At 31.7% G+C, this 25,116-nt stretch overlaps 3 protein-coding genes across 7 annotated transcripts; 2 read left to right on the top strand and 1 right to left on the bottom strand.

Annotated features, from left to right (window-relative positions):
* Positions 1 to 2,695: 2,695 nt before the first annotated feature.
* LOC107897542 (vesicle-associated protein 1-2) lies at positions 2,696 to 9,341 on the top strand. 2 transcript variants are annotated; one of them, XM_016823030.2, is made up of 9 exons: positions 2,696 to 2,954; positions 3,052 to 3,105; positions 3,193 to 3,263; positions 3,391 to 3,472; positions 4,122 to 4,237; positions 4,309 to 4,488; positions 8,131 to 8,349; positions 8,616 to 8,693; positions 9,013 to 9,341. In XM_016823030.2, exons 2-9 carry the CDS (start codon positions 3,057 to 3,059, stop codon positions 9,127 to 9,129), a joined length of 912 nt encoding a protein of 303 aa, XP_016678519.1. In that variant the 5' UTR covers positions 2,696 to 2,954; positions 3,052 to 3,056; the 3' UTR covers positions 9,130 to 9,341. The 2 variants fall into 2 exon arrangements, with proteins under 2 accessions (XP_016678519.1, XP_040934923.1); XM_041078989.1 differs by lacking the exon at positions 2,696 to 2,954 and having other exon boundaries at positions 2,962 to 3,105.
* A 2,167-nt stretch (positions 9,342 to 11,508) lies between these two features.
* Positions 11,509 to 14,260, top strand: LOC107897544 (tubby-like F-box protein 3). 4 transcript variants are annotated; one of them, XM_016823032.2, is made up of 5 exons: positions 11,509 to 12,082; positions 12,835 to 12,922; positions 13,102 to 13,234; positions 13,336 to 13,506; positions 13,739 to 14,260. In XM_016823032.2, the coding sequence occupies exons 1-5, from the start codon at positions 11,795 to 11,797 to the stop codon at positions 14,187 to 14,189; spliced, it is 1,131 nt and encodes a 376-aa protein (XP_016678521.1). In that variant the 5' UTR covers positions 11,509 to 11,794; the 3' UTR covers positions 14,190 to 14,260. The 4 variants fall into 4 exon arrangements, with proteins under 4 accessions (XP_016678521.1, XP_016678522.1, XP_040934922.1 ...); XM_016823033.2 differs by having other exon boundaries at positions 11,559 to 12,082; positions 13,105 to 13,234; XM_041078988.1 differs by lacking the exon at positions 11,509 to 12,082 and adding an exon at positions 12,365 to 12,739 and having other exon boundaries at positions 13,105 to 13,234.
* Positions 14,261 to 14,743: 483 nt separating this feature from the next.
* LOC107897543 (inactive beta-amylase 9) lies at positions 14,744 to 17,859 on the bottom strand. The gene is made up of 3 exons (XM_016823031.2): positions 17,320 to 17,859; positions 16,033 to 16,512; positions 14,744 to 15,938 (listed from the first exon to the last, which is right to left on the bottom strand). Exons 1-3 carry the CDS (start codon positions 17,563 to 17,565, stop codon positions 15,054 to 15,056), a joined length of 1,611 nt encoding a protein of 536 aa, XP_016678520.2. The 5' UTR covers positions 17,566 to 17,859; the 3' UTR covers positions 14,744 to 15,053.
* Between the last annotated feature and the right edge of the window lie 7,257 nt (positions 17,860 to 25,116).

Raw genomic sequence — 25,116 nt, 5'->3', positions numbered from 1 at the left:
CTATAACTTTACCCAATCCCACTGACTCCATTAGTACCCTACTTAGGCCTACTTGATCCTCAATCCTATGTGGGTTTGGATCCAAATCCACCAACAACCTTGGGCCCCATTGTGGCCTGGTATAAGGAACATTTTCCATCAACACAACCTTCTATTTATCCTTATTTTGTAAACCCTTCCCAGCCTCATTATGTGTCGCCAAAGGATAATCATAAGAAGTATTACTTGACCCTATCATCCCTCCATCATTATCCTTATCCCCATTATTTTCGCTTGTATCCATATTAAAAGAACACGATAATATGAACCATTAAAATTTGTCGTAACTCTTCCTAGTTCATCCTCGGTTCGTTTCCTCACTGGCCTATATTGTGGACGTGTAACAACCATCATGGGCCAAAGTGTTCCTTCTCCACCCCATCCTCCATCGACTTAGAACTCATGTTTGTTTCCTTACCATTCTATGTTGTATCCCTATTCTCCTTTATCAGGCAGACTTCTTTTAGATGGCTATAATAGCCACAAGTAAAACAAATGAGGGGAAGGCTCTCATATTCCACCCTTTGAAGACTCCCATTGATTCTCACATTGGAGACAAGTGGTCTACTCAGATCCACTATAACCACCATTCTTGCAAATCACCTGCGAGAGCCACTATCCATATTATAGTCAATTCATATTACCTTCTCGATCATTCCACATATCTCTTGTAATAGGGTTTTCTTATACATTGAACTAGGTAACTCCAATAACCCGATCCATGTCGCTACTTGCAACAGGTACGGATGAGTAGTGGAAAACTACTTTGACCATGGCAACTGTCAAATATTAGCAAAAAATGACCCACAATCCCTAAGTCAAAACCTCAGTAAAGTCAGTTTCAGACTTGAACTTTGCTAAGAAGTACTCAATATCATTTTCCATTAGCTAAAAGTCTTGAGACAGCTTCCAAAGCGTACAAATCTTATTCCACAGTACAATATACCCTATCTTCCTAGCAATTTCAAAACGACTATCTTCGCCATGCTTTTTTCAATCAAGGTGTATACCCTCTCCGAAAAGCATATCGATGGAATTCCATGAAACTAATCCTTTTGCACATCCCCTTTAATGAAAACAATATCCTCATCCTCCTGAACCATCCTCCCATTGTGCTTTCTTCCCGTTGATCCTACTAGGCATTCCTTGAAAGACATCGATCTTCCAAATGCCTCTTCCATCGTAACATCCTCCTCACCCTCATCTGGAGAATCATCTTCCCTTAATTGGGCTTCTTTAATGACACAATCGCCAAACATGATGAATAAATTGATAAGCAAATGTTAACTATTTAATATTATTAAAATGTTACTATTAATGAATTTTTAAAATTAAAACATATGAGTATAATTTGATTTCTAATTGCAAAATTAAAATTTCCTGTAAACAGTATATTAAATATTAACTCTTAATTTTATGTTTTTATCCCCTAATTTATATATTTATTAAAATATTATAAATAGGCTTAAATGTGATTAATATAATTAACATAAATATGTTTAAACGTGATAATCAATAAAATTAAGTAAAAACTAAAATTATCTAATAAAAATAAATTAAGAATATTTAATTTTTTTAATTGTGAAAATTTATTCAATACAAAAACAACTGCCCATTGAAAAAATATTTTCTTATTTTTATTTTTAACTTACTTTTTATTTAAAAATATACTTATATCATATTTATATTTAAATTATTTTTAAAAAACACACGTGCGGAAGAGTTATCCTTTTCCCTCTGCTCCAAGTTTAGTGGGTAAAGGCGGTTAAAAATGTAAAGATTAACATCTGCTATAGGTTGTTGTAATCTTGAAACTTTTGAAATTTAGTCCTCTCTATATTTTTTGAATTTAAAAATATAAATTTAATTGTTAATACAGTTAAACATTTTCAATCAATTAAAGTTTATTATATTATTTTTTATCACATAATTATTAATTAAGTATTTTTTAACTTTAACAAATGTCGCACTAATAAATTTAATAAAAAAATTAATAGGATTAACCTCAATTCCAAAAAGAGTAAAGAAACAAATTTTTAAAATTAAAAATAAAAAAATTAAATTCATAATATACAAAGAATATAGGACTAAAATTATATTTTAATCAAATTTAAAAAGCTGGTGCACGTGACGCGATGGCCCATAGTCGGCTCCATTAGCCAGCCGGTCGGGGAAATGGCTCGGGTCATGGTTATGCCCTTAAGGCCCACCATTCATACCAAAATCAACCTTACTGTAAATTACACATTTAAATAAATATAATTTATTTCATTTAAATCAAACCATATTTAAGGGAACCAGTACCGTTTTCATACAGATATTTTTTTTTGGTATATACGATTATTGATCCTTTTGATGTATTATTTCGAGTTTATTGTTATTTTAAAAAATAGTTAATATATTTATGTAAAAATTTTATAAACTCAAATAATGAAATTAAATAAATTTTAAATATAAAATTTCCTTCAATAAAAATTTACAAATATGATTTACTATTAAACAAATTCAAAATAAGCAAAAATAATAATAATCATTTTATACATATAATTCTTTCAAAAAAAATATTATACATATAATAATTATTCGTCAAATCCAAAAATAAATAATAAATAATAAATAATTTATATTTATATTTATAATTTAAACCCCCACGGATGCATCATATTCCAATAAGTAGGGGTGAAATCAAGCGGCTAATGGGTAAAGCTGGAGCCGTTAGTTGAAGAAAAAGGAAAGGCCCACACTCACCCACCGCAACGAACGCCCACATTCTCCGATGCAAAGGAACTGATTCATTAACGTAGACGAAACATATAATTAAAGGCAGAGAGTGCAAAGCAGTGCAGTGCTTTCACCAGCTCCAAACTTCATTTCTTCCTCTCTTTTTTTTTTTTTAGTTTCGCCATTATTATAATGTAAACTAAACAATATTTCTTGTTTTCTTTGCTTTACAAATATTAATGCTCTTTTTTTTTAACATTTTTCTTTTTTTTTTCTTGGGTATCTTTGCAGTGATCATGACTTCTGAGCTATTGGAAATTCACCCTCTAGAACTCAAATTTACTTGTAATTCCCCCTCCCCCTTTTCATGTTTTTAATGTACTTCTATAAATGTTGATTAAGATTTATTCTTTGCCTTGTGTCTTACTGAAGTTGAGTTGAAGAAACAGAGTTCATGCTTAATCCAATTGACCAACAAGACTGATCAATATGTAGCCTTTAAGGTATGTATTTTTCTTTATAAACAAAAAAAAATCCAGTTTTAATTTCTGGGTCTTTTTTTTTTTTTCTCATTTTCTGATCATTTTTAATTGAATTCTAAGACTTAGATTCAACAATAACGATTTTCAGGTGAAGACTACTTCTCCCAAGAAATACTGTGTGAGACCCAACACTGGCATTGTTAAACCCAAATCAACATATGATTTTACAGGTACATATAACTTGACTCAGCTGTTTAATGTTTGGATTCTGCTATATTTATTTGATAAGATTTCAGTTCTAGTCAAATTGAAAGCTGGTTTGTTAGTCATTGATGGGTGTTGCTTGGTTGTTTATGGTTTTAGTTTGATTGGCATTTTTAACACTAAATTAGTTTGAAACTACAGGGTTTGTTGAGATTTTTTTTACCTAAGATGTGTTTGAAATGAAGTGTACTTGTGGAATTTATGGGACTATTATGGATGCATCTGTAATTGGGGCTCTCCATTCTAGACGATTATTCTTGTGCACGGCATAGTATAATTCTCTAAACATATAATAAAACTTTTTTAAAAAATAACCATATATAAATGACACTCACCTCTTAATCTAGATAACATAATAAGTTACTGGGATTTGTCTGTGAATTTCAGATATGAGTATATATTTGATATGGGTATATTCATTTTTTCTAAGTGTTTTCTCCTTGTCTTTAGAGGGTTCGAGAGGATTATATGTTTATAACCATGATATATGTTGTATATGGGAGTCTAACACAAATATTTCAAGCAAAATAAAGAGTTGAAGTGATATAGCTTACAACTATTAATATCAAATGCATTGCTTTTGGTATTTTCTTTTTTTTTTTTGGATTGATTCAGTTACCATGCAAGCTCAGCGTGTTGCTCCACCTGACTTGATTTGCAAGGACAAGTTCCTGATTCAAAGTACAGTAATTCCATTTGGAACAGCTGAGGAAAACATTACATCCGACATAGTAAGAATTTGCCAATGCAATCGTTGTTCCCTTTTTTGTTCCTACAATTTCATGATTGTTTTTGTTTGTAGTTCTCTAAGGAAAGTGGCAAACACATTGAAGAAAAGAAGCTGAAAGTATACCTTAGCCCACCAAATTCACCTGTTTTGACTGCAATTAATGGAGACCTGAAACAAGACATAGGTCATGAGACTTCATCTCCAAGGGATAAAGCGCGGGATGGAGTTGAAAACATACCACCATCTCAGAAGGTAAGTGTGCATTTTTCATGTTATATGGCAGCAGTTGTTTATCAGAGTTTGAAATTCCCTTATCTGTTGCTTTGACTGTATAAAGGTTTGATCCTCCAAGTAGAGTTATCCAAGGATCAAGTTATCTACCTAGGCCCAAAGACCTACCAGATGCTTGGAAGGTTTTGGAAAAAAATATAAACCCCCAAAAATGGCATAGACAAATGTATAATCATGTTTTCTAACTGGGTCGGGCCTCGAATAAAGAATTTCAGGCCTAAACCCGACCCAACTCATGGATCTAACAATGTAGATAGCGTTGTAGCAAGATAATCTATAGAGAGTTACCTTAATAAGGTTAGTTGTAGTTTACTCCACTGTGTCATGATGGCATTGCATCATAAAAGTCAGACCTTGACTAGACTGTGTCATCAAAAGAGCACTTGAGGGTCTCGTAGTTGGCCAAAACTCCTTGATCTTATGTCTTAGTTCGGCGGTTGTGTAGCTAGTGTTTAACTTTCCTACAAACTACTCTTTATGGCTTATCCTTGATCCAATCCCAATCCTCTTTATGTTGGATCATGGTTTATAATTAATGTTATGAGATTTTTTATGTAGAGGATCCATTAGAGTGACAACTGTAGAGCATATGACTCATGCCGTTACTTACTATGATGAACAATGGATTTCATGCTAGCTAAGGATTGAGGGAAATAGCAACCAAAGAGAGTGTTTAGAAGCACATAGCTTTGTTTAAAAAATTCTTACAAAGGTTTTCTTATGAAAGAACTTGGTCTGTCCTCCCATGAACAAAGGTGCCTTTTATAGGTAAACCTAGGGGCTAAAGGACAAACTTGTCACTATAAATAAATAATGACACCATACATAAATATAAAGACAAGCTTGTGGGAATCTCCATGCCAGTTTTATAAAAGTTGAAATAAAATTAGAACACTAAAATAAAAACACACAAAATTACAAAATAGGAAAAGACATAAGGCTAACATTTAAATAGATCATGTTGCATCTCTTGAGATTTGATTACGATTCATGTTTTCAGTCATCCCACAAGAGATTAAGATACTCTTTGTTTGCATTTGAGGAGAAGTCATAGCCAAGACTTTCAAGCCATCATTGGTGAGATATTTCCATTAATTCTTTTGGTCACATTTCTCTGTCAATGTCTATGTTCATGGCCTTTCCTTTATTTCTTGGGAACTTTATGGTCTCATGGAATCTTTCTTCTTGGCATCTTCTGGATGAGTTCATTGGTGAGATAATAAAGCGGGATAAAATCAAAATCTCTGCCAAGTTCATAGGGATCCTAGGAATAATCCTAATAGATAGGCAGTTCCAGCTTTGATTCTTAGGTTGATGGAGTTTTATCAAACTGAACTCAAATTCTTGTTGAAGAGGTTCTATTGTGGGATTCTAGAATCTTTCTTCATAAATGAAACTGTCAGTGTTCAGCTCAGTCACACGAGGCTATAAAGTTCTCAAGCAAATCAAGGAAAGGCCACAGATATGAACATTGATAGCTGTTTCCAGCTGTTGTTCCCCTGCCAAGGGTAGGTTCTTATGTGCTATCACCCATCCACAGCTAGAAACATCACTTCCCGTTCGATTTGCACATGTTAAGCATATCGTCAGGATTCATCTTGAGCCAGGATTGAACTCTCCATGAGATTCATAGTTGAATCAGTTATACCTTCTTTGTTTGTAGACAAAACTGGTTCAGAATTGTCTTTCATTCCAAGGCATAACTTGTATCCATGTGTTTCATATTTGCCTGGAGTTCACTCCCAGAAATATAGCCATCCGTGCCCCCTTTTGTCAATCCCACGAGCCTCTTATCCATTCTTATTTGATCAAGAAACATGTCTAGAAGAAGAAATGAAAATATCTCACCAAAGATGGCTTAAAATCCTTGGTTACTACATCTTTCCAAAAGCAGACAACTCCCATCTTAATTTCCCATGGGATGATTAAAACACGAGATGTGACATAACCCAATCCTAGGTCATTTCCTATTTTGTAATTTTGTTTGTTTTTATTTTTGTTGTAATTTTATTTTCACTTTTGTAAAAGCTAGCATGGGGATTCTCACTGGCTGTCTTTATCTTTATCTTTATCTTTATATTTTCTTTATTTATGGTGTCACTATTCATTAATAGTGGCAAGTTTGTCCACTAGTCCTTGGGTTTGCCTACACCAAGTTTTTGTGTAAGAAAACCTTTGTAAGAAACTTCCTTAACAAAAGTATGTGTTTCTAACTCTCTCTCTCTCTCTCTTCGATTACTCTCTTTCTCAATCTTTGGCTAGCATGAAATTCATTATTCACTTATGGTATGACATGAGTTGTATGCTCTACATTTGCCACTCTGGTGGATTCTCCACATCAAGAATCTCATGAAATTGATTACAGACCATGGATCCAATATTACAGATAGCACTGTAGCAAGATAATCTGTAGAATATTACTATAATAAGGTTAGTTGTAGTTTACTCCATTTAACGACAGCATAGCATCATAAAAGTTCGATCTCAACTACCTTGTGTCGCCAAAAGAGTACTTGCGAGTTGCGAGTCTCATAGTCGGTTAAAATACCTTTATCCTATGTCCTAGTACCATGGCTGTGTGTCTATAGCTCAACTTTCTTAAGTACTACTCTCTATGACTTATCCTTGACCTAGTGTTGATCTTCTTTATTGAGTCATAGTTTGAACAACGAATTAGTGTCTCTGGTCCACATTCATCATCTAGTGGAAATATTGATTCAAGATCATCATCATCCAATAGATTTAGTCCTGAAGTCATTGCTACTTACTGTAGTATCTTGAGAGTTCTCTTTTCAGCTTTCGGGTAGTTAAAACAATTTAACTTGTCAAGAACAGGATTGGCATTCATGGCAGTAAGTAATATTGGTATTTTGCAACACAGTAGCTTTTACCAAAAGCTCTATATGTGTTTATGTTATTAGAGCCTTTGAATATTAGAAGTGTGAGAGGTCAGACCCCTAACCAGTCCGTTATTGTCCCCAGCTAGCTCAAGCGGTAGCATGCTCCCGTATCAATGACCTATATGCCCCAGTCACGGGGTCAAGTCAGACCATGCACAAACTCTTTGGTTTGTCGTGGTTCTACTTGTTCGGGCAATAAGAGACACTCCCACTCTATGAACTCACCAAGGCTCTCAGAAGAGTAAAGAGACAAAAACCCCAACTAGGGTTAATATTGGACTTGTTGAGGATCTGACCTCAACAAGAAGAATACCTAAAAAGAATAAAGGAATACCCAACCAAATTCTTAAAAGAACAAAAAAGCACAATGAAATTTTTTTTTTTCAATTGAAAAATATATAGGCAGCTTGAACTGTTCAGATTCAAATATTTCTTTTATAATTCAGTTCGGGCTCAATCACAAAGTGGAATTCATATTTTTGGCCGAACCGGGCCTAGGTAAGCACAAAAGCCATTAATAAATTGAGCCTAGCTTGTCTTATGGAGAGGTATACCTCCAGGATTGTCCAAATATATGGAAATATTGAAAAAAATTAACATACTCATGTGAAATACATATCTTTATTTGACAGTCGTGCTCAAATTCTTGTAACATAGATCGATATAAGGATGTTAGTGTAGTAATTATTTTCTCTTGTGCTAGGTTGCTGAGGATTTTATGGGGTTTGAGACTGCAAAGGATGCAGCAACTATGGGCACTCAACGGTTTAAAACTTCCGGAGATGAAACAGAAGAGCTAACTACTGCTAGCCATTTGCAGTCAAGTGTTGCCAAGGATGTGCAGCAATTGAAATCATCAAAAGCTGACGATTTTGAGAACTTGAAGTCAAAGATAAGTTTTATGGATTCAAAACTTAAAGAGGTTAGTGTTGTTTATTTTATTTCTTTGATTTAAGTGTATGGAGGCTATAGTGCATGATATAGGTACATGTTTCCAACATGTTTACGTTCAATATTTTTTCTAAATTTTTCGTATAATTAGAGGATTCTATTATATTCATTCGTATGTCTGGATATGCAATGGAAATAGATATCAGACATAAATATTTCAAAAAAAATTAAAGTCGAAAAAAACCATAAGCATGCTCTTATTCTTAATTTTTTTCCTTATATATTGTTCATCACTAGGCTGAAGTTACCATCATGAAGCTGACACAAGAGAGAAGCATGGTTGCTCGAGAGACGGACAAGCTTCAAAGTGAATTAGTGAGTCACATTTTCATTCATTTTTGTCATAATTAGTCTTTCAAATTGACACACTGAAAAGATTAGAAACTTCCTAACAACAGAAAATTTATCTAATTAACCAGCATAAATAACCCATAAAATCAAACTCTGAAAAAGATATTCGTGTTTGACACTTATGTTACTTGGATTTTGGAATATTTGTTGAATGAGGGTGTCTGACATAAGTGTAAGATGCTTATTTATTACAGTACAAGGAGAACTTCTATATTTCAGTAGTTAGCCGCTGACCATTTTCTTTTTCAACTGTAAATAAGAACTTTTGCTTCCCTGTTTATAGGAGTTGTCGAAGACGAAGTCCAATGCCATAAGAATAACTCAGGTAGGTTTTCCTCTCCTCTACGTATGCATGGTGGCCGTTGTCGGTCTGGTGATCGGATACTTGAGCAATCTCTAGGGAGCGAGAACAAGTGAATCTTTTGTTATCTTACTATGAAGTTCTAAGTTCCAACATTAAAAAAAAAAAAAAAGTCTTTTCCTATATATAATGTTGGAACCTCTTATTGCTTTTTTATATATAATTGGAACTTCTTATTGTTATTGTAAGTAAATTGCACATTTTTTAAAGTGAATATGAAGATAACAAATACCTGTAAAGATTACAGCCTATTATTAGATGCTTATGTGTTTTTTTAATTTTATTTTATACAATATCAGGGATGAGAATTGGATCACTTGTTTTAAACTTGTGTTAAATATGTGTTTTAAACTTGTTTTAAATTACGCGTATACGTCTAGAAATCACGAATTTAAAACACTTATAATTGTTTAAAACAACATACTATAAATAATGAAATGTATGGTTTGAAAGGTTTTTTTTTTTTTGAGAAAAAACGAAATCCATAAATGAGAAAAAGCATTAAGTTAACAAATAGATTCAGTATACGAACAAACTAAAACTCGAGGCAACAGGCTCACCCCATATACTTGAACCTATCATTTGCACTCCCCAATCACACTATCTTTAGTTACAGATGAAACATTCTCATTAAAAAAAATAATGAGAAAGCCATTCCATTCCATATGATTTGCATATAACAAAACCACTTAAGCTAAGGAATGAGCCGCCTTGTTGGCACACTGACGAGTCCAACAGAAGGACAGGTGTTGAAACTGATTCTTTATCAATAAATAATCACGTAACAACACATCTAATTTAGAAAAATCAAATGATTGGGGTGAAAAAAATCAAAATTACAAGTAGATAATCCGACTTAACTATAAAACTATCGAAGGCCAAAGATTTTAACCTTGACAGGCCTCCCTAATGGCAAAAGTTTTAGCAATGGAAGGACTAAAACGAGCATAAATAAAACTTGAAAAAACTTCAATGTATGGTTTGTAAATTGAAACTAACTAATAATAGCACATGAAATATGTATAACATTAAAATAAAAAAGTTAGATTAAATTGTGAGTAAAACAAAATTTAAAGACAAAAATACATCAAGTTAAAAATTAAAAATTGTTTTAGTTCAAATGGTAAAAATCAAAGTTTTATATGCATAATCATTTGGTTTAAACCTCATTATGGATAATTTTTTATTTTCTATAAATAAATTTTGCATGTTAAAAATAAAAATGTATAAAATAAATTAAAATAAACTTTGATTTGAGTAGTAAATTTAAGATTTTATTAATTCAGGTATGGGTTCAAATCCCACCATATACATATTTTTATTGATTTTTGTTAAAAAATAAAAAGACTAAAATACCCTCGAATAATATATTTTTTATCAACGAATAATATAACTTAATTTAATCATAGAAAAATATTTTTGTAATTTTCCTAACCGAGTAGGTGCTCAGTTGACTCATGACACTAACTCATTAAAAAGTTTAAATAGAAATATAGATATACAATTGACGAAAAAATAAATTGTACATATTAAAATAAAAATTTGGTTAAATGGTAAATTTAATATTTGACTAATTCAATTGGTGTAGGTTCTAATCCCAATATATGCAATTTTTTATTGATTTTTGTTAAAATAAAAAAGATTAAAATACCCTCAAATTATAAATAATTAAGGATAGACATTTCTATAATTTCTCTAACTGAATTGATGCCAATTAACTCGTATCACCAATTCAATTATTAAATAATAGTATAGATAGATAGATTTAATTGCACTAACCTATTCCTCCCAACCAAAACATCATGCACCGGTTAGTATATGAACAATATTAAAAATGTAAAATTTCTAACTTTTTACTATTATGATATTATATGATAAAGCCTTTTCTATCACAACATTGTGATGCATAAATATTTTATATTTAAACTTTATTTAATATTATTTATTTGACATTTTTAAATATTTTATATACATATATTAAATATATTTTAAAAATTATCGATAAATTCAAAATGATATAACAAATTAATTAGGGTAAGTTTGGATAGACAATATGTTTACCTGCGATTAATGTAAAAATAGTGGTGACTGTGAGATTAGATACTGTAACGATACTATAGCATGAGACAAAAAGTAAGCTAAATACACCGCACCATACCACACCCAATCAACCATCCAAACCTACCCATACTATTTATACATACCAATTCTAATAAGAAAACAATGCATCTACTAATACAAATTTTTTTATGAACCAATAAATAATTTTTAATTACAAATTAAGATTTATGAACCAATAAAAAAATTAATTTAATATTTGTAAATAAATCATGCAATTTATTATAATTAAGTCTTTACTCAACAAAAATAAATTTATGCATTATAAACAACTTTTCTTAAAAAAATAATAACAAAAAAGAAGAGAAAAGGGACATGTTTTTAATATTAGAAAACGTTGAAAGTGGGAAAGGTGCAAACTTTTCCCCATAAAAACCGTCTAAAGTTTACACCAAATAAGTCTTCTTTAATTTTGCTCAAAACGCTGAACACTTGAAAAAGTTGGAAATTTCCATTTCCATTTCCCTATCCAAATCTCCATCTCTTTCCTCAATATATTCCTCCAAAAAACCAACCAATTTTCATGCAAAAACACAGTAAACCAAATTCCCACTAAAAGAAAAAATCTCCAGTTAAGTGCTTATTGATGGCGATAAAGTGCATTGCCAGGTTAAGGTCACGCCGGGTGGTTCAAGACCAACTGCAAACTCCCAATGAAGTGGAGGCTGAGGGTGGCTGCTGTTGGGCTAACCTGCCTCAAGAATTATTATGGGAAGTTCTTTTAAGGATTGAAGAATCCGAAAGTATTTGGCCTCAAAGGAAATATGTGGTGGCTTGTGCTGGTGTTTGCAGGTGTTGGAGGTTTATTATTCAACAGATTGTTAAACTTCCTCAACTTTCTGGGAAATTGACTTTCCCCATCTCTGTTAAACAGGTTCGGTTCCTAGTTTCTTATTTTCTGGGTATTTTTATTTTCATTCAAGGGTTGGAAAGGTGGTCTCTTCCCATGTTTTCTGAGGATTTTATCTTCTTGGGGATCTTGAATTGAAAATTGTGTGCCTGTTGATCTGATTTTTGGAGATACGAAGGTCCCAATGGATATGCCTTTGAGTTCCATAGATTAGGAAACTTGACTAAGGATCTTGTCCATTTGCTTATAGAGATGTATGTTTTGGTGAGTTTTTTTTTCTTTTTTTTCGGGGGGAGGGGGGGTGAGATTTGGATCTAGCATGTGTTTTGAACCATTTGTGTCTACCATGTATTCGACCACTAGACAAGGCAAGTTCACATTATCAGTAAAGTGTTTTGGGACCATCATGGTTCTCTCTAATCATTGTTTCCTTTATGCAATAGCTTAATAGATAGACTTCCACTTGAAGAGTGGTTCAAGTTTTGGGACCACTTTTAGCTTTTTCAACTAGTGTTGAGCTAACACTAATCATTAGCTAGCTGCCACCACTATCCCCATGTCTGCAAGCAAGCTCCTTTCTTCAACTACTATTATACTCTTTACATTCGGTTAAAAGCTATGGAATTATATTGCTCGGATTGAGGTGCGAGTGTTAAGTGTATGCCCCCGAAACCGTGTCAAGTTATGTGTTGTATATAGAAGCTAAGTAGCTTTAGTTTGTGTTTCTATTTATCGATTTATTTCGAATTTCATTAACTTACGAATCTAATTTGCAGCCTGGTCCAAAGGATTCTCTCCTACAGTGCTTCATAAAGAGAAACCGATCTACCCAAACATATTACCTTTACCTTGGTTTAACTAATTGTGAGTTTTTCTTCTTCTTTTACATTGTTTTTATGGTTATTCTGCCTGTTCCATCTTAGTTATGAATGTCTTCCAGTGCAATTCATTCCATTCGATCACTAGATCGGATAACGGACTGGTATCTTCATAAATTTTCCTTCTCAAGTTGTAACACTTTGGGATTTTTCATTTCATTACAGCAGCGCTATCCGATGGCGGGAAGTTCCTTCTTGCTGCTCGCAAGTGTAGACGTCCGACCTGCACAGATTATATCATCTCTTTACTGGCCGAGGATTTCTCGAAGGGGACAAATACTTATGCTGGGAGATTAAGGTGAGCAGTGAGATGTATAACCAACAAAATTGTATAGATTTGGTTGTTCCGTTTGCCTTGTCTTGCAATTCTCAACTCTTATGTCTTTTCCTTTTGGGAAGATCAAATTTTTTAGGGACCAAGTTCACTGTCTTTGATGGACAGTCTCCTCAAGCTGGTGCAAAGATGGGTAAAAGTAGGTCCTCTAGGCTAGCAAATTTGAGACAAGTTTCACCTTCTAGCAACTACCCCATGGCTCACATTTCATATGAATTGAATATGTTAGGTTCAAGGTAAGAGTTTGCCATTATTTTGCGTAAGGTTTTGGTAATTTCATAAGCAAGCCAATAATTGATCCATCATTATTGATTAGCTCATGCATTAAATCCCTTTTCTGTTCACTTTTTCATACAAGTCTATGTTCCTAAAGCCAGTATGACCCATATCTGAATACGTGTGCATTAAGAAAAATGAAGAATCCAAACAACAAAAAGACCAACATTAATGTATTTTAATGACTTCTAGGGGCCCAAGGAGAATGCAGTGTAATATGAACACCATCCCAGCAACTTCAATAGCACCAGGAGGATTAGACCCCACCACCCAAGCTGAGTTGAACCCATATCAATCAACCCCAACTAGCTTTCTTTCGAAATCAGCTAGCATGGAGAATTCTGTATCTGATCAAAAGAATGGTGGACTAGTGTTGATAAATAAGGCTCCAAGGTGGCATGAGCAACTCCAGTGTTGGTGCTTGAACTTCCATGGACGAGTCACGATTGCTTCAGTGAAAAACTTTCAATTGGTGGCTTCACCAGAGAACGGACCGGCAGGGCCAGAACATGAGAAGATCATCCTCCAATTTGGTAAAGTGGGGAAGGATTTATTTACCATGGATTATCGGTATCCGATCTCGGTATTCCAAGCCTTTGCTATCTGCCTCAGCAGCTTTGAGACTAGAATTGCTTGTGAATAAAAATTATGTAGGATCATGAACAGGGATTGTATTTAATTACTTTAGAAAAAAATGAGTAAACCTGTTTTCCATTCCCAGCATAACTTTTCATCTGCTCTACCCACTGCTTTTATTATCACATTTTAATCCCTGAAACAATGAAACTGATACCTTAAATATCAGCAATGGCATCCAACTTGTGATGTTGAGCTCTGATGTGTCAATCTACCTATCAAGGAATAATACACATGCAAATCATCATCCACATTATTGCTCCACTTTTTATTTATATATATATATTTTAAATATCCATCTTGAAATATCCATATTAGATATTTGTGTCCAATGTATTTTATGAAGGTATGACCCTCAAAATACCCTTCAAAATATATGAAAAAGCATTAAAAAAAATAAAAATGGTAGTATTAGGATGTTCTCCCTTTTCTTCAGGAGCAGGTATATGTATAAAGAATGGTGCAATGAAATTAAAGGTACAGAATTGCTAATCATTTTGGATTTTCTCAAATCATGAGAAGAAAAAAAAGAAAAAGAAAAAAGAGAGAGAGAGAGTACTGTTTATTTAACTAATTTGTATCAATCCTGGAAAAACTTCCAAGTTCTAAGAACCTCTTACAGGCAATATACGCGAGAAAAGGGCCCAGAAAAACATGAGCAAATCCCTAGAAAGAGACCCCTAATTATTGGGGTCAAAAACCCCATTACAAGTATAAAAGATGAACACGAAACTATTCCAAGGTCCTTTAGCAAAAGGAAATATCTGCTTAGATGTATACAGAAAGTCCAATAGTACAATCTTCTCCCCATTCAATAATTTAGTACTTACAAGAATACAATATACGCGTAACTATGTTCTCTTACCTCTTGCTAAGCTGTCTGCAAGTGGATGTTTGGATCCGAACTCGTTTGTACAGATTCAGTAGCTTCTGCCTCATCCGAGGGTAAATCGTCTGGATGTAATTCAGGTTGACTCAGGCTTCGGACAAACTCAGTGAATGAAGGAAAATGCTCCGGCGAGAAGAAATGAGCTCCCATCCTCTGATAAGTGAACAAGTCTATTTTATTCTCACCCAACATATTTTTCTTAATCTGCTCTATACCACCAGGAGCTCCAGGGGCCAGGTTCTGCCCGGCAACCTCAACCCGGTGCTTGTTGCACGTTGTTCGGATTTGTGCAAGTAATGATTCAGGGCTAGAAAGAGCATCGTGTGGCTGGTGCTCATCTGACAGGTCCATTCCAGGCAAGTTGATTTTGCATGAATTCCTTGCAAACATCTCTGCAACTGCTTCATAGCCATTTCTTGAGGCCGTGTTATAGAAGCCGGCAGTCAGTTCAGAAGGGTGTGCCCGGGTTTTGTACCACAAGTGCATCAACGGGACTTTCCCATAAACATTGACTTCAGTATCACCAAAAATGGATGAGGCAAGAGAGAGGAGACGATTGCCGTGAGATACAAGCTCGCTTGAGTACCAGGAAAGGAAGAAGTCACCATAAGGACTTTCCCACGACCCACCGTGATCCTTGAAGAAACTATTTGAGTTCGGTGCCTGATCATAAGTAGGGGCATCATGTGGACCACCTAGACCCCATAATGGGTTTCCATTCGCTTCAGCATATTGCTTAAGAAGGTTAAGCATGTTTGTGTCATAACATTGGAACTCCCCGCCTCCAGTAATCGTGCCACTCTTGGCAGGCTTGTGGTGTGAGGGATACCGGAGCTCACCATCTGGTCCGAGACCCATTGAAATGCCCTGAAAAACCACAACACAGAAGCCATTAACATCAGCACACCAACATAGGGTCTATGGCTTATTTAACCAAGTTGTTCAACAGACAACCCCTTACGGTGATGGTAGAACCCATGAAAGGTGAGAATGTGGTCTTAAAGCTCTCGCAAAAGCCCTGGTAGACTTGAATCGGAGTCTTTCCATCAAGAACAGCAAGATTATCGACAGCCAGTGATAGACATTGCTGATAATGCTGTCCTGAACGATCCGCAAAGAAGATACTTGATTGGGATTCGCCAATCTTCGTTACCCACTTGGGAAGCAGAATTCTCGGTTGACTCGAAGCGTGGAAGCAGAGCGATACGTGAAGCTTCAGACCTGCTTTCTGAACCATCTCAGCAACAGCAAGATAGCCTGACCAGTCATACTTCCCCATCTCATTTTCGACCACTCCCCACCAGACAGGCAATTCAACACCTTCCACACCCAAAAGTTTCAAAGCTTTCAGTCCCGCCCCAATTGCCCGGGCATGGTTTACCGAATTGCCATCGGAAACCGCATCTAGAGGCAGACCAACAAATAATCTTAGCCTATCAAGCTGAAAAAGAAAAACCAGAATTTGCAACAATCAGCATAACCAAATACAGTTGTTTATCAATTCAATTTTATGATGTTTTTCAGCCAGAATCTGCATTAAAACAAAAGTTTTTAAGGCATGGCTTTCAATAAAGAATGACTGCATATCAATTCCAAAGATTCAAGCATCAAATGCAAATGTAGATATAAATAAAAATACCTTAAATTCATCACTAAAACCAGCTTAGAAAACTACGAAGTAACTATAAATAGATGGCTATATTCACTTTAATTCCTCTACAAGTATTGATATGGAAATACTAAATTTCTTCACACTTGTCAAAAAGAATAAACATGAAACAATTTGCTTTTAAAATATATAATTTTTAATTTAATCCTTCTGCTTCAATACCATAAATTTAGTCCCACTACTTGTTCGTTTTTGAAAATTAAAATCGAATAGATAGCACTCTTAATAAATTTCCGTTAAATTTGAACATGCTACATTTTAATATTTAAATATCAAAGTCCAATTTAAAAACCAGACAAGTAGAAGGCTAACTCCTTGGAAGTAAAAACAGAGGGACTAAATTTCAAAAGATTGAAGAATAAAGGGACTGCAGCGGAATTACACCTAATTTTTATTATCTAAGATCTACCCAAAATAGAGCTCAAATCGTCCCAACTTAGCTTAAAAAAGGTTCCAACTTTATCAATTTAAAACAAATAACACCAAACTGATAATCTATTTTTAAGAATAAAAAGAACAGAAAATACACAAAATTGAGGGGGAAAAAAGCCAAAAAGAAGGGGAAAAAATGGAACTTACAGATTTGAAAGTTGCAGGAGACTTGGATTCAAGAACGGGATCAGAGTGGACAGCTTTCAACGTAAATCTGAGCCCAGCTTTTCTAAACCTCGAAATTTGGCTTTCAAAGCAAACACTGTTTGGTTTCCGAGAAAATATTTTGTTTTTATCATTACTTTTCCCAAAACAAAACCTTAAATCCCTGCATCCTAATTCTGTTTTAGAGATCTTTGCCTGTGAAGAACTCCTAATTACCGAGACCTCCATTTCCAACAGAGAACTCAAACTAAAATCAATAATACCTAAAGATCAAACCTTTTATGAACCCAGATAAAAAGATTTACACCAAGAAATCTTGGAACAAAAAAGAACCCCGTTCTTGCTCTAAGATCTAAAGCCGTAAAGCAAAATTTCGAAAATAAATTTGGGATAAAAGAGGAATAATAATAACAATGAAAAAGTGTTTTTCTAATTTCGGTATAAATTGAAAAGAAGGGTTTCTAATTTCTTTGGGTAATTTTGGATTGAAGTTTGAGAGCATTATGCATTGCTTGATTCCCTTATATAAACTCCGTTTGCAGATAACAACAAAAGTGGTGGGTGTCTGGCACGTGTTAACCTTAGGGCTAGTTTGGATGGGCGGTGTGTTTCCTTCGGTGAGGTTAAAAATAGCGGTGGCGGTGAGATTAGTTACTGTAGCGGTGAGATTGGATACTGTAGCGGTGAGATTAGAAACAATGGTGGAGTGTGTGTTTGGATTCAAACGAATCAGATTAGAATTGATATATAATAGAAGTTATTTAAATTATTTTATTTTTTTAAATTATTAAAATATGTGAATTTATAAATTTATTTAATAAAATACACTACATATATTTTTTTATTTCTAGAATACACTACATATATTTTTTTATTTTGAAAATACACTACATATATTTTTTTATTTTTAAAATACACTTACATGTATTTTTTATTTTTAAAATCCATTACATATATTTTTTATTTTTAAAATTTTAAATACAATGAAATCCCATCTCCCCTCTTCCATCATTCCCCTCTTCCACCGTATCCTTCTCCCATTTCCCATTCCCATGCAATACCCATTCCCATTTCCCATTCCACCGTGCCCTCCTCCCATTTCCCATTCCCATCTCCCCTCTTCCATCGATTCCCCTCTTCCACCGTTCCCTCCTCCCATTCCCATTCCCATTCCCATTCCCATTTCCCATTATCAACAATACCAACAGCAGCAACAACAGAAACAGCAACAAGGGTGTTATTGTCTTCTAAAAATATCTATTGCCCCAGCTACACCCAACTGATGCTTTTATCACCAGTCTGCTTAAGGCTGTCCAGTGCAGTAGAATTCCCTCACTGTGCTGGAAGCCTTGGCATCCAAAGGCTGTCTCAGTCCACCCCAGTGCAGTCAAGTTGATAATAAAGAGGAAAAAATTCAACGCGCTGCTGTGCATTGGTATCCAAAGGGGCTCTTACTCTTTGCCAAATTTTCAGCCGCGTAATTTATTTAATTATTATTTTTTATAATTATCTTTTTGTCCTAAAAGTAGTATTAAAAAAATACTGTTTATTCATTTTTATCCAACTTATAATATTAAATATCAACAGAAAAGTACTATTAGATAGAAGTATAATGAAAGCTCTCGAAGTTAAATTATAGTGTATTTCTTTTATTAAAAAAAATGATATCTTAAATGTAAAAGTAAATTAGTTTATTGTTAAAATTTGATATTTGTACGTCAACATAAGATATACGTGACGAGTCATGTAATTATTCTGTCAATCACGCCAATTTTTAAGAGTAAAAATATATGTAAATTTTAATAAAAAGAATTAGTTTACTCTTTGATCTAATATAAAGAAACTAATTGCCCATTTTTAACTAAATAAAAATAAATGCAGTCTATCTCCTAATATAAGAACTTCTATAATATTTTTATTGTATTACTATTACTAATATTTAATTAAGAAAAAAAATAACTCGGCCAATAAAGGACCGAAATTGTTGTTAAAGAGAGGACTCAACTTTAACTCTTATTACGTGGTGTTGTTATATGTAAACTTTAGTCTAATAGATCAACTTTGGTCCAAATTATTTTAATTTTTAATCTGTTTATACTTTGTATCGATTTAATTTTACTTATTTATATTTGTAATCTTTAAAAAAGAATAAAAGTAATTTTGCTCATTTTCTAGATCAAAATCTTTGCTTTTTTAATATAATTTTTATACTTAGTCACACGAAGTGACCAGCATTAAATTAATTAAAAAATTATTAAAAATCATACTTCTATAAAATAATAAATATTAATTTGATGATATTTTATTCTTTATATTATTATATAATATTTATATAATGTCTAAGAACTTAAAGATTCTATTATCTCTAAAGCTTCAATTTTACTATTTAAATTAAAATTTTGTTTGTTTTTAATGCAATATTTTTAATTTTTTCAACTTAATCATGAGTGTAATTGCTGTGTGTCATTAATGTCACAATTGAAAATCTGGTAATTCTTTATGGGTTTTGGTGTTTTGCTACAGATTATTAATAAATTAACAAAATTAAAAAGAAAATAGAAGAGTAAGAATTTGTTAACGAATTATTTTTGAGTATTTTAAATTTGATAAATATATCATATGCAATTAAGTGAAACATTAAAAAAAAATTATTTCTTTGATTGAGTTTTAACTCGATTAGCATTAACATTGTTCTCAGTGTAAGAGGACATAAGTTCGAGTATGCTGAACTGTATTATATTACTATTTAATTCTTGATAAGAATTTATAATAAAATTAATGTTAAAAAATTATTTAAATATATTTATTAATAGAGTTATTTTTAATTAACCATTTGTTTATTTGATCAAATTTTAATAAAATTGGTATGTATGCATGTATGATTAGGTTCTCAAATTCATAGAAAGTTGCTCAATTATCCTTGTTCAATAGAATACCTATTTTTTTTTCATACCTTTTTAATTGATTTAGTGTTAATTTATAATAAAAAATATCCAACTACCATGGTGGAAGTTAGCAAATCCATGTGCCCATATATCCCAACTGTCTGTTTCATCTGATGATCCTATTTTTAATTTCAAACAACATTCAACTTTGGTGTTTTTCAATCTTATATCCTTCTTTATTTACACCAATTACTTATCAAACATTAAATAAAGATTTTTTTTTGAATATTAATTTATTTGCTCATTTGATCTATCTTTTAAAAAAAATGTCAATCTGCTCAGTTCTGAAAAAAAAACCCAAACCTTTTTATAAGAAAATGATAAAAAGAAATTGAGATTTAGGGATAAGAATGAATTTTCAAGTGGGAGCACAAATCTATAAATAAGTATACTTTGTTTCCCCCAATGCTTGCAATTTTATCAAAGGTCACTTCTCACTTTACACAACAATTTCAATTTTCACATTCATTCTTTTATATGAATATTCTGGATATCTGATTGACTATAAGTTAAATATTATCAAATTATATTTTACAATAGAATTTAAATGGTATTATTAAATTTAATTTAATTATGAAATTATTAAATTTTTTTTTATAAAATAAAAAAATATTACTATAAGAGTATTTATATTCTTTTAGTATTTTTATGTAAAATCAAGAAAAATATATATATAATAAGATTTGAACTTAAGACTATGAATTTTTTAACTAAAACTTCGTTTATTTTTCATATCAATTTATTTATTACATAAATTATTTCCTTTCATATACTATAATTTAATTGATATCACGAATTAACTAATAATAAATTTATCAAATTACTTACATAAAAAAAAATAGGAGATATAAGCGTTTAAATCCATCCAGCTTTGTCTATAATATTTATCCACAATTATTGAACTTTTCGCTTTCCATCATTTCATTATATTGTTTTAGTTTTTAATTTTTGTAATTTATTTATTTAAAATATAATTTCTACATGCATTTATTTTTGAGCCAAATAATATGTTAGTATTGTTTTCTTTTTTCAAGGTAGGAAAAAATTTAAAACAAATTTTAGTGTAGTTGAAAATGGAAAATAGGTGAGTCAACTCAACAAGGAGGGTGCAATATTTGTGGCTGTGGTGGGCGAGTCAACTAGGATGACGTGGAAAGTGGACATAATTTATATAGTTTGTTTAAGGTTAAAATGTATTAAAAGTCTTTATATTTGGTAAGAATTGAGAATTTTGTCTTTATATATATATTTTTTAAAATTTTTAAATTTAAATTTAACTATTAAATTATTTTTATTAAATTCAAGTTAATTATAAAATTATATTTTTAATTACATGACTATTAAATAAATATTTTTTATTTTTAAAAAAAAGTTTTGAAAATGAATTTAACAAAAATAATATAGCGATGTTAACAGTTAGACCTAAATTTTAAAATCTAAAAAATAAAGAAATCAAATTCAATAAAATAAATTATAATGACTAAATTTGTAATTTTTAAAATGTATAGGGACTTCCGACACATTGTAACCTTTGTTTTATTCTCCAAATTCAATGATAGAGAGATATGGATTGGGATGACACGTGGAAGACAATAGGTGGTCGGTGATCGAAGTGCTGACTCATTTCCATGCAATACTGCCCACCATTTTCAATCATTCAAAACAGCTATAGCCCCTCCCATGGATGAAAATTTTGAAACGTTTTTTCTTAAAAAATAATAGGTGAATTGTTTTGGGTTGAATTCAAAATTGAATTTAAATTTAAACTTAATATTAGCTAATAAAATTAAAAGATATTATTTATTTAAACATATTTTAATCCACAATATTTAAATTACTGTAACGAGAATTATAATAATTATATTATTATTCAATCTGTTAGTGATTGAGTCTTAACTCGATTTGAATGAGTTTTACCACCAATACAGAAGGATGTGGGTTGTACTAAAGCGCATTATTTTCTTATTTATAAGTTGGTGAGGGACTATGAATAATTCTAGATATTATGTTAAAAAGAACATATCCGATTAAAACCTATAACCAACTACTATTTAAATACAATAATTTAGAATTTTTTTTTAAAAAAAGTTAGTGACAAATATTATAAATGTTTCATTCATGGGCCCATGTATTAATTCATAAGTAGTGCATTCATGGCCATTCAACTTAATAAATGCGTTTAAGGTTGCAATATTTAAAGAAAAAATGAATTTTCAAAATTTTATTATTTGTGTTCCAAGTAAATTATACTCATTTAGTCTGCCCAATATATATATACTCATTTAGGTTAACGTACTAAAATAATAAATTACACCATCATTTTAATTTAATTTCATGAACCATTGTTACTTAGATAAAAGCTTACTTGGATACACATCTTTTATATATATATATACCCACACATATATACACTAATACTATAGCAATCTGATGTTTTAATATTATAAAATATTCCAATGTGACATATTTAATAATGTGCCATTTATCATCATATAAAAATTATCATATGTAATTATTAATTAACTAAAACTAATTAAGGATTTGGAAATAATTAATTTAAAAATATAGAATCTCCATCATGCATTAATTATCTAATAGACATATCTTTTAATAATGTTATAATTTCTTTTCTTTTTTCTATCAAAAAATTTATGAAAATTATATCTTAAAAAGTATTAAAAAGGAAAATTAATTTCACATATTAATTATGGCTTATATTATAATTTAAAAAGGATATTTTAATTATGGCTTACATTTTATTTTAAAAGTTGAAGATTCATATATATATTTTTTAAATTATGCCTGATATAAGTAATTTCAAAGCATGCCTAATATGGTATGGAGACTGTAGATAATGATTTATTTACTATGAATTTTGAGAACTGGTTGTTGCATAATGTCTTAAATGAGAAAAAAAATTTGGTGAAAGGAATTCATCCGAAGCTAGTTTTTGCTAATATTGTAGGGAGATTGTGGAAAGGTAGAAATATGATTGTTTTTAATGAGCAAAATTTTAGTATAGATGTAATGGTTATGATGAGTTTATCATGGGCAAGAGTGGCTATGCAATCATGTTTTGATTCGTGTGATTCGACAGCCCCAAGGTTGGAGTTTCCACAGTTGGAGTGGTTAAAGCTCAATACGAATGGTGGAGTTAACGTAGGATTTGGAATCGCTATTACCAAGGGTTTAGTGAGGAATCATAAGGGAGATTGGATGTTTGGGTATGGTCGAAATTTGGGAGTTAACTCGGTGTTAGAAGCTGAACTTCATACGATTGTGGATGGACTCCAATTGGCATGGGAGCAAGAGGTGCGTCATTTGGTTATTGAGAGCGACAGTAAAACGGTAATGGATTTAATACTTGGGAATAAAAAAAGGGGAAGCTCTTGACTGGAGTTAGAGATTTGTAATTGGATGGCGAATGATTGATATGTTAAGCTTCAATTTTGTGTCAAGAACAACAAATATGGCAGCTGACGCTATAGCTAAGGAGATTAGGAGGAGCACAATGGGATATTTCTTTTCTTTGCTCACCCACCTCTAGCGATGCAAGATATTATCATACAAGATTAGTGCTAAGTAAGTCTATTTTTAATTTTTTTTGTTCAACCCTACAATTCAACTTCATTTTTGTAAAAAAAATAAAAAGAAGCATGCCTAATATAATATTATTTAAGAAAGAAACACCATACTTTAATCTTATAATAGTTGATCATTTTTAAATTTAAATATAACTTTAATATAAAATTTGTTTTTATATAGCTTTCCTGCATTGAAGATGACAACGTAATTGTCTTTATGGCGGAAGTATGAAATCCATAGAGTGCGTTTGGTTCACTGTAATGGAATAGAGCTGTAATAGAATAGAGCTGTAATGGAATAGAACTGTAATAAGTAATTCAATTGTCTGGTTGGATGGAATGGAATAGAACTGTAATAGAATTCTTGTGTTTGGTTGAATGGAATGATGTTGTAATAGAATAAGGAAAAAAACTAAAATGACCATAATACCTTTGGATAAATTTTTTTAAGTAGATGATTATTGTTATTATTATTAAATTTTAATAAGATTATTATTAAAAATAATTTAATAAAAATAATAAATAATTTAATCATATTTTACCATAATTATTACTAAATATAATTTAATAAAATTCTTAATATAATTATTATTATATGAATTAAAAAATCATAATATATAATACTATAAAAATAATATATAATCTACTTTATTATTTTTAAACTGCACTACATAATATGCTAAGATATCATTAGTGAAACAAATAATTTGATTATTCTACAATAAAAAATAAAATATAAGAAGTAATAAATAACTTGAGAATTATATTTCACATTTAAACATAATATTCATATGTTCCTGGGAATGTTCCTCGAATAATTTTCAAGATTGGAATGCTACAATATTTTTTTCTCTAGAAATCGTTAATGAGATAATACAATATTTTTCTCTAAAAATCATTCACTATAAGATTAGAATACTACAATATTTTTTCTCTAGAAATCACCATCGTAGAAGGACATGATTGAATGTGCAGAGGTTTTGCAATCTATCCCTAGGTTAAAGTAATGCGTTAATGAAATAACTCGATATCCTTAAATATTCTATTCAGTTTCCCATAGTTCTCATATTTAATTCAACCACCAAAAAAAAAGGGGAAGAAAAGAGAAACTGTACATGAATAAGACAACAAATGAGTGTATGGTAGGACCTGGTATTTACATTGAAAAGATTACGAAATAAAATCATCGGTTTGCCCCAAAATGTGATTCTACCCAGATCCTCCCCTCATCACTCTGATCAATAAAACAT

The sequence above is a fragment of the Gossypium hirsutum genome, chromosome A10 (assembly GCF_007990345.1).
Source record: "Gossypium hirsutum isolate 1008001.06 chromosome A10, Gossypium_hirsutum_v2.1, whole genome shotgun sequence".
Classification (NCBI taxonomy): domain Eukaryota; kingdom Viridiplantae; phylum Streptophyta; class Magnoliopsida; order Malvales; family Malvaceae; genus Gossypium; species Gossypium hirsutum.
The sequence above is the reverse complement of the archived record's forward strand: the minus strand, read 5'-3'. Positions and strand labels throughout refer to the sequence as shown.

Coding starts and splice junctions, on each gene's coding strand:
- LOC107897542 (XM_041078989.1), top strand. CDS start 3,000: ATGCTCTTTTTTTTTAACATTTTTCTTTTTTTTTTCTTGGGTATCTTT. Junction 3,106..3,192: donor TCTAGAACTCAAATTTACTT/GTAATTCCCCCT, acceptor GTCTTACTGAAG/TTGAGTTGAAGAAACAGAGT. Junction 3,264..3,390: donor ATCAATATGTAGCCTTTAAG/GTATGTATTTTT, acceptor AACGATTTTCAG/GTGAAGACTACTTCTCCCAA.
- LOC107897544 (XM_016823032.2), top strand. CDS start 11,795: ATGGCGATAAAGTGCATTGCCAGGTTAAGGTCACGCCGGGTGGTTCAA. Junction 12,923..13,101: donor TTACCTTGGTTTAACTAATT/GTGAGTTTTTCT, acceptor ATTTCATTACAG/CAGCGCTATCCGATGGCGGG. Junction 13,235..13,335: donor ACTTATGCTGGGAGATTAAG/GTGAGCAGTGAG, acceptor CCTTTTGGGAAG/ATCAAATTTTTTAGGGACCA.
- LOC107897543 (XM_016823031.2), bottom strand. CDS start 17,565: ATGGAGGTCTCGGTAATTAGGAGTTCTTCACAGGCAAAGATCTCTAAA. Junction 16,513..17,319: donor CTCCTGCAACTTTCAAATCT/GTAAGTTCCATT, acceptor TTTCTTTTTCAG/CTTGATAGGCTAAGATTATT. Junction 15,939..16,032: donor TCATGGGTTCTACCATCACC/GTAAGGGGTTGT, acceptor GTGGTTTTTCAG/GGCATTTCAATGGGTCTCGG.